General features: G+C 40.7%; 2 protein-coding genes across 2 annotated transcripts; both read left to right on the top strand.

Annotated features, from left to right (window-relative positions):
- The first annotated feature begins 368 nt into the window (after positions 1–368).
- On the top strand, positions 369–1857 carry LOC112317579 (hemoglobin subunit beta). The gene is made up of 3 exons (XM_024574662.3): positions 369–526; positions 645–867; positions 1602–1857. Exons 1-3 carry the CDS (start codon positions 435–437, stop codon positions 1728–1730), a joined length of 444 nt encoding a protein of 147 aa, XP_024430430.1. The 5' UTR covers positions 369–434; the 3' UTR covers positions 1731–1857.
- A 4669-nt stretch (positions 1858–6526) lies between these two features.
- LOC112317580 (hemoglobin subunit beta) lies at positions 6527–8013 on the top strand. Its single transcript, XM_024574664.3, has 3 exons — positions 6527–6686; positions 6805–7027; positions 7765–8013. Exons 1-3 carry the CDS (start codon positions 6595–6597, stop codon positions 7891–7893), a joined length of 444 nt encoding a protein of 147 aa, XP_024430432.1. The 5' UTR covers positions 6527–6594; the 3' UTR covers positions 7894–8013.
- The last annotated feature ends 1300 nt before the right edge of the window (positions 8014–9313 follow it).

Raw genomic sequence — 9313 nt, 5'->3', positions numbered from 1 at the left:
GAAAATTTCTGCCTTTTAAGACTTAGTCTTCTTATCTAAAAATGAAAGAACTGGATGACTTGAACTCTAAGATACATCCCACCACATCTTATTTAAAACACTTATGCAGGAATTGGAAAGGGAGTATATTTGCAGAAGCATCTGCCAAAGGAGAGGAGGTCAGGGGGTGAACAGAGGGGGAGCACAGTATCAGATTCAAGACACACGACACCCAGGACAGCCGATGTCAAAGCCAGGTGAAGGGAATTGAGAATGAAAGTACAGCCCACATTCTCACAAACCAATGAATTTCTGCCATGCCCTGGGCCAATCTGCTCACAGGAACAGGGAGGGCAGGAGCCAGGGCTGGGCATAAAAAGAAGAGCAGGGCCAGCTGCTGCTTACACTTGCTTCTGACACGACTGTGTTCACTAGCAACTAAACAAACAGTCAACATGGTGCATCTGACTGGTGAAGAGAAGAGTGCCGTCACTGGCCTGTGGGGCAAGGTGAACGTGGAAGAAATTGGTGGTGAGGCCCTGGGCAGGTTGGTATCCAGGCATAAGGGGAGTGAGTGGAAGCTGGGCATGTGGAGATATCACAGTCCCCTGGGTTTCTGACAGACACTGACTCCCCCTTTTCTCTGTGCTGTGTCCACCCCTCAGGCTGCTGGTGGTCTACCCCTGGACTCAGAGGTTCTTTGACTCCTTTGGGGACCTGTCCTCTCCTTCTGCTGTGTTTGGCAACCCTAAGGTGAAGAGCCATGGCAAGAAAGTGCTTGACTCCTTCAGTAATGGTCTGCAGCATCTGGACAACCTCAAGGGCACCTTTGCTAAGCTGAGTGAACTGCATTGTGACAAGCTGCATGTGGATCCTGAGAACTTCAGGGTGAGTCTAGGAGATGTTCCACTTTTTTCTTCTCACCTTTTCATCTTTCACTCTGGTTCTTTTACCTACCTGTTCTTCCTCCGCATTCCTTTTTGTTTTACTGTGCCTCATTACTTAATGCTTTTCAAAATGTATATAGTTTTATATTTTTCTTTAATGTATTATTTTTTCTCACAAAGTTGCTTTTTTAAAATCAAGATGTTTCTGTAATGTCCTATTTTTTTACTTCTCTTTTCCCACCCTAGTTTAATTTTCCCTATCCAGTTCCCAAATTATATACACCACCTTCCACTTCCTTCCTCTACACTTGGAAAATCTTCCATGTGGATGTGAAAGGGGTTTGAAACGATGCCTCAAAGTGGAGATATGCCTAAATAATTTTAAATTAAAAAATAATCTAACCTTTACAGAGTCAATACTCAATGGACAAAAAAGAATAGTGAATATCTGAGGATGAAAAGACCAGAAGTGGGAAGTAGGACAGCAATAGTTGCTGAAAGACACCCCTTCATCCTAATACATCAATTATAGTACAGATAATGTTTACAACAAAATGTATAAATACCTGATATGTATAATATAAACACATAAATATTTACTAATGAATGCTGGTGGGGGTAACCTGAGGATCAATTTGGGCTCAAGAGTAGGCAGGAAAAAATTATTGTTGGCCCAATTTCTTTGAATCCAAGCTGTTAATCATGCACATACATCTGTCTACCTCTTCCCCACAGCTCCTGGGCAACGTGCTGGTGGTTGTGCTGGCTCGCAACTTTGGCAAGGAATTCACCCCTCAGGTGCAGGCTGCCTATCAGAAGGTGGTGGCTGGTGTGGCCACTGCCCTGGCTCACAAATACCACTGAGCTCCTGCCCTATGTCCTGGTGACCTTTGGAAGACCCTACTTCTCTATATTCCATCTTCTGAACTTCGGGAAATAATGCCCACCCTCAAGGACACGGCTTCTGCCTAATAAAAGATTTTCAGCTCAACTTCTTGGTTCATTTCATTTATTTTATTATTTTTTCTCCTCTGGGGGAGTAAGAACATCTCTGAGGATCTTCCATAGGGAGCACTTGTGTCTTGTACAAGGGGGTCAAGGACAATAAGAAAAGGAAGGGAACCATGCACAGTCATTAGAGGATGACACTTCTACCTCTGAAGCATAGGAATTTTCAAGGAGTTTTGGAATACAGAAACAATTCAGGCATTCCAAGGGCTCTATGTGGGATGTGAAACCTAAGACATGGCCTTCAGGCTAATGCTGTGGTCCATTTCCTATAATTACTCAAAATATAATGTGCTCAGTTAGAGACATAATGATTGCTCAAGACACTGTTATGTTTTTCTACTTCTCTTGCCTGCACTGTGTAGCCCAGGATACTAGACCCCATCAAGTGTTCCTATTCTAAGAAATAGCCCACCTCTCTCACTTTTCCCAGAACACCTCCCAAACTAGCCCCCCCAACCCCAGCTTTCAGGCAAAGTGTAATGCCTGAATATCACTTTTGACCATTTTTGACTCTGGCTTAATCAACTTTCTAATATTGCCTAAGAGAATCTTTCCAACCCCCTCCCCAGTTTTCACATTTCTTCTTATCCATCACCCTCATACTCCATTCTGTACAAACATTTCTTACTATTCTGTACTATCCCATGTGAGTACTGTGCCTTAAGTTCCTCTATAGGCACTGAAAAAATATTTATTCAATGAAATAAGTGAATGAGTAGGTAATTATTCCTGGCGTTAGAACTCTTGCGATCAGAGGACAACAGAACATGGCACAGAGTTCCTTGGGTGTTGAGGATACAATATACTATAAGGAGGCACACAGGAAAGTAAAGCACTGATCAACATGTGCTTTCTGATCATAGGCGGTAAAACATCTTTGACGAATTTCTAGAACTTTCTAACTTGTACGTATTTCTTTAAATCTATATAATTTCCTGTTAATTAATTTTAGACTTGACTACCTGAAACGGAATCTGTTTCTTTCTTTCTGTTTGAAAGTGCTTTCATAAAAACTCTGCTTATATTACCAGGTATAAACAACACATCACAGTTATGGTTTCACCACTACCTTTTGTATTGTCTGAGAGCTGAAGCCTTTCATACTCACTTTTTTCTTCTCAGGTCATTGTTCAGAGTAGACTCTGAGAACTGTTCATATCTGAGTAGGATCTTTTTAACAAGCACGGACTCACATCCCAGAACCAGAGACACCTTGAGGAAACATTAGGGAGATTACTTCACATTCTTGATTCCCAAAAAGTCCTTGTGAGAATCAAATAGAAGAGACTTTCAGAGAATTTGAAATAGAATAAGAGAAATTGTGGGTTTCATGGTCTGGAAAGGAGGAAAAAAAGTGTCCTTCTTTCCTCACAGTGATCATGAATAGAACAAAATTATATAGAGACTTACTATACACTCTTTTGTTCTTTTACCCCTGGAAATAGCCCATGAATACAGACAAGAAATTGGGCCTAAAATTTCCAATACCAAAGAGAAAAGTTTGACTTAAAAAATGAGTTAAACTATCTTATTTCTAAACTATTCTGTGTATGTCCCTTTTTCTATGAATTCTGCTCTTTTCAGAGCATTTTTATTTGTTTAATTTTATTAACTTAATTAAATTTTTAAAAGACTGTTAAATAAAAATAACTAAGAGATTGTGCATCTGGGAAAAAAGAGAGGGGGGAAAAACCATGTTGACCAAGGAAATATAGATTAAATTGTTGCAATGGTCATCCGCAGGAATTTAGGATTGTACACTAAAGCATATAAAAAAGTCTTCTACTGGAGTGCAATTTTTTAAACGATGAAACCACATACCTCTGGACAGATGCCATGATTCTCTTGAAGGAAGTTCACACGTATCCTCCTAATCATACTCAGACTAGGCCCATTAAGGTGTAGAACATTAAGAATTAGGTAAACTTGACAGGCTGAGGTAAAGGAAGAAAACTTCTGTCTGGACATGTGATGTGTGTGTGTCAGCGCTCAGTGGGGCTGTACTCACAGTAGAGCAGACGCCCTGAAGTTGTACCTCTTCACTGGGTAGATGTAAGGCCATAATGGTGAAGAGGACAGTGAGCCTAAGAAGCTTTCCAGAGCCTTTGAATGCTGATTTGGATTTGAGCCTGAGGCTCTGAGCATAACCACAATTATCACTATTTGTATTTTTTATTTTTGTCTGGCATGTCTGAGCTTTCGATGTCTTATTCCAACTGGCAGACTTGTTCTTGTAGGGTTAAGGGTAATGGAAGGAAAAGTCTGTTTCACACTTAAATCATATGAAGCAGCAACAGTGAGAGAAAGCAGCACCTTCTGTCCTGAAACCAGGATGATGGTAGCTGAAGTGCAAAAGAGTGGCCCCTAGGTCATGGCCAGAGAAGACTTAAGGAAAATAACACCACAGAAACATTTAGGGGAACCATTTTTTAGAATAGGGAATGCTAGAGGAAGTCTTTAAATAGGGCTTAATTTCTGTTGACCAACATGGGACAACTTGTAAGCTTGAAGTGGCTCTTTATGGAAAAACATAAATGTAGTCTATACTATTATTTAGTTAGGTCTGTGAATTTTCCATGGCACTGAGTTATTAAAACATACTTCCAAACATTCCCTAGAAGATCTCCTTACACATACCGAAGCCTGACCTCTGAGATCAGGAATGTAAAATGGGGTTTTGAAAACAATCTGAATGTAAAACAATGATAAAGCTAAAAAAGGCTTAAACATAATAAAGTGAAACTCACCATCTAAAGGTCAAAACAAATAGTGGTTTTTGTTGTTAACATTTAAAACATTTAAAAGACCTCTTTTCCCAGAAGTCAGCATGTGTATTCTTTCCCCAGTAAGGTCCTCTTTGCTTCAGGGTTTTAGAGAAAGAAGAATATAAGTAAAAAATGTTCAAATTCTATCTTTTTTACACCTGTATCTTTTTTACACCTTTTTGGGGGCATTTAATTCTGACCTTACCTTCAAATAAGCAGGTGAAAACCAAGCTTCCCCCCATGTTTGATAATAATCAGAGTGAGCTTGTCCTCAAGTACTTGCTGGGGCCTGCCACAGATAAAAGGGATGAGGAATTTTCATTAATCCAACCATAATGGAGTAAGTATTTTGAAAAATGGAGGAATGGAAGCAGGATTTCATGAATTTATTTGGAACAACTAAAAATAAAGTTCTTTTCTTCTGGTTTGCCCCCCTAAAATTGTTTTTGTAGTTGGAGTTTCAGAGTATGAGAGCCGAAAGGATGTGGGATTTCTGTTACATATTTGGTTTCAGTGATGGCAAAAGAGAGAGAAAGATGATTCTAGACATCAGGACAGTTGAATCAGAAGAGTCTGCGGTGGGAGAAACATAGGAAGTGAAAAAACAAAAACGTATGTCCCTTTTCTTCCTGGAAGGAAATGAAGATTCAGGAAGGGGGAAACATGCAGGAAGTAGGGATGATGCAAATTAGGGAAAATAACTAGCGGGGCCTTTCAAGAACTCAAAGATCCTGTACTGAGCTCAGAAATACGTGCTGTTGTTGATCGTTTCATTGCATTTTTAATAGCAAGGAACAAAATTTTACACTTCAGGCCTTTTTCCTAGCCTGAAAAATTAACAGAGCTTAGGACATGGGGAAAAAGAGCTCCAAGGGGGATGGGGGTGGAGCGGGGTATGGGCATTAGAAACGCTGTAGCGATAAAAGAGTAAACGTTACTAAAAGGTTTAAACAAACCAAAAATATAGGGAAAGTGAGAATATGGGTGCTGAATTTGAATCAGAAAAATAATTATACCACAGCATTCTTAGTAGCCTAAGGAAAAAAATAGCATGAGCCAAGGCTGGAATTCATTTCCACTTCCCTACCCCATCTTTTAAGTCACAGGGAAGCTTCTCTCTTCTCTCAGACACTTTCCCAGACCAGCCCAGGATGAAACATACTGTAAGAGCCTGGCTGCTCTCTGAAAACATTACTTCTCTCAAGTCACGATTTTTCACTTACTCATATTTCTTACAACATTGAAACATCTCTGTGTTTCCATCTGTGAATTCACAAATCTAATAGGGTAAGTATTTCACAGGACACTCTTGGTTCATATTCATTCTATTTTTCAATCATCATTTATTTGGCTATGTGACTAAATTCAGAAAAGATAAATAAATGAGTAGACAGTTTCTTACCAGAAGGATTTAATCGAACAGAGAAAAGGAAGATATACTTAGCATTGGGGCAAATGTTTCATCCATGCTGTTCTTGTAAATATTGTCTGCATTCTAAAGCCACAGTAGGAGCTCCATCCACATACTCTTAAGGTGGACTAGAGGGGGCACTTCCCCTCCACTTTCTGAACTTTGGATTCTTCATGCGAGGAACAAGAAAATTGAGGAGGCTATGTCTAAGTGATTCTAAAAGTTATTTAAGTAGATTTTCCAAGGAGGTTGGTTCAAAGTAGCAATTTGTGCTGCTGAATGGGACCTAGAAATACCTAGAGAGAGGGCCGAGAGTCTGAAGTCAGACTCATAAGAAAGTGCCAGAACTGCCAAGGACAGGTATGGCTGTCATCATTCAATCCTCACCCTGCAGAACCACACCCAGGCCTGGGCCAATCTGCTCACAGGAACAGGGAGGGCAGGAGCCAGGGCTGGGCATAAAAAGAAGAGCAGGGCCAGCTGCTGCTTACACTTGCTTCTGACACGACTGTGTTCACTAGCAACTACACAAACAGCCAACATGGTGCATCTGACTGGTGAAGAGAAGAGTGCCGTCACTGGCCTGTGGGGCAAGGTGAACGTGGAAGAAATTGGTGGTGAGGCCCTGGGCAGGTTGGTATCCAGGCATAAGGGGAGTGAGTGGAAGCTGGGCATGTGGAGATATCACAGTCCCCTGGGTTTCTGACAGACACTGACTCCCCCTTTTCTCTGTGCTGTGTCCACCCCTCAGGCTGCTGGTGGTCTACCCCTGGACTCAGAGGTTCTTTGACTCCTTTGGGGACCTGTCCTCTCCTTCTGCTGTGTTTGGCAACCCTAAGGTGAAGAGCCATGGCAAGAAAGTGCTTGACTCCTTCAGTAATGGTCTGCAGCATCTGGACAACCTCAAGGGCACCTTTGCTAAGCTGAGTGAACTGCATTGTGACAAGCTGCATGTGGATCCTGAGAACTTCAGGGTGAGTCTCTGGAACACTCAATGTTCTCCTTCTTCCTTTTCATGGTCAAGGTCATGTCCTGGCAAGAGGGGTTCCAACTTTTCTAAAATCTCTCAAACAAGCAGCATCTGGCCTCTGTGTGCCCACTACCTCTCTCTAAGTGACCTCAGGCCTGGCACTAGCAGCAACCAGCCTTGGGTCATTGTGTCTTCATGGGGAGAGGGCATAAATGTCAGGATGTACTTTAGAATGAGATCGGGGTACTCTGGTTGCATCTCTACAGACTCCACAGGAGCATTTAAGAATTGTTTTGCCTTCTGTGCTCACAAGCATTGTTTCTTCTAATGCATTCTTACTTTTTTCTTTCTGTTTTCTGCAATTTCTTTTTATTTTTTAAGCAAACTTTTTATTTTGAGTATTTAATTTTAAAAAGTGTCTTCTTTAAGTCCACTTAAAATAATCTAATACTTTCTTTCCTCTACCTCTTCCTCTCTTTTCAAATATGTTATCACTTCTTTGCATGGTTCTAAAGAATTACAGTGATAACTTAAGTTCTGATGTAAGGGAGAAAAAGTAGAACATAACCAAGTAAAAAATCAGGCTGTTGTGGGTGGATTTGCATGAGTAGTGACATCAAAAATTCACCTATCTTTCTGCTTATATTTGAAAAGCACAGTTTGGGATGAGGCTGGAATATTCCTAGTCCAAGTGGGGTTTATCTGCTAACCTCAACCATGCCTCTTGTATCTTCCCCACAGCTCCTGGGCAACGTGCTGGTGGTTGTGCTGGCTCGCAACTTTGGCAAGGAATTCACCCCTCAGGTGCAGGCTGCCTATCAGAAGGTGGTGGCTGGTGTGGCCACTGCCCTGGCTCACAAATACCACTGAGCTCCTTTTCCTGCTTTCCAGGAAAGATGCCTTCTGCCCCATAGCCCAACACCTGCACATGGGAGTTCCATGAAGGGTTCTGAGCATCTGGTTTCTGCTTAATAAAAAGCATGTATTGCACTGGTGTTTTAAATTATTTCTGCGTCTCTCATTCAGATGGCATAAGGGAGGGTAAGGCACTTAAAACACAAAGAAATGAAGGGCTAAGTCAGACCTCAGGAAAACACATCTGTGTCTTGAAAAGAGAGGTTGTAAATAGTTAATACGTGGGAAACAGACCCTGCTGCTTATTCTTTGTTGCCTTCAGAAAACGATTCAAGTTGAAGCTGGATTTGGGGTTTAGAATTTTGCCATGTTTTATTTAAATCAATTATTTTACTTAGCCTATCTTATAAATGTCTTCTCTCTCTTCAGCTCTCTAGGACCCTATAGCCATAAGTCCACTCATTTCTTCTGCCTAAAGATACCTCTATTCCTCCGAGATTTTTCTTACATGTTTTGCTTTCCTCATTTCTCATCCTCCCCATCACTCTATGCCAGTTTCCTCCATTATCTCATGGAGATATACTCGAAGGACAGACGGGAAGCAGGGGGAGGTCCATTCAATGCCTCTTCTCTGGAGCTTCTCACAGTCTGTGTTTAGAAGGAAGGTGCTGCTAATATTGTGATTGAGACATGACTGAGTGGGTTTTGTGGCTTGATATTCACCGCTGTCTTCAAACCCTGTCATGGGCTCACACCAAAGGAATTCCATTCTTCTCAGGATGCTTTTGCATTCATATACCAAACAAGACTGGAGGTCTCTTCTCTTTTTTATCTTACTCTGATGGCCTCTCTGCCTATGTAGTCATCAGCATTACTACATAGTGTGACCAGCAATAGCACACCCTAATGTTATTTCCTTATTCAGTAGCCACTTAGGTGGATGCTGGATTCTAGAAACAATATATGAATTTGAAATGGATGTTGTATCTTCCTGTACTCCAATTCTGAATCTGCTTAGAAAGATATTGAAAGGCATCTAATAACTGACTATAAATTAGTGTGTACAAGGACTTATAAGATCAGAGGGTGAAGCCCTTAATATAAAATGAATAATAAGTGGTATTTTTTCAGAAAGAGAAGAAAAAAGAAAAAAAGGAAAATGGCATATGACAAATCACTGACAATTACAGTAATGTGTTTGGTATTCTGAGAATCTGAAGTAAGTAGCAAAGACAATTGAAGTAAGATTGCTTCCAAGATGATAGGATAGCACAGGATAGGTTAGAATAAGATATGGTAAGATAGAGTAAAATATGGATATGAACTTTGGTGAATAGTGTGGAAGACATTTAAAATTAAATATTTATATACAAAAAATGCAATCTAGTCTTACGTATAAGATATATTTGTCCTGTAAATTCACAAGTGAGGTGGG

Source organism: Desmodus rotundus, chromosome 5 (assembly GCF_022682495.2).
Source record: "Desmodus rotundus isolate HL8 chromosome 5, HLdesRot8A.1, whole genome shotgun sequence".
NCBI classification, from domain to species: domain Eukaryota; kingdom Metazoa; phylum Chordata; class Mammalia; order Chiroptera; family Phyllostomidae; genus Desmodus; species Desmodus rotundus.
This window is presented reverse-complemented; position numbering and strand designations above follow the sequence as displayed.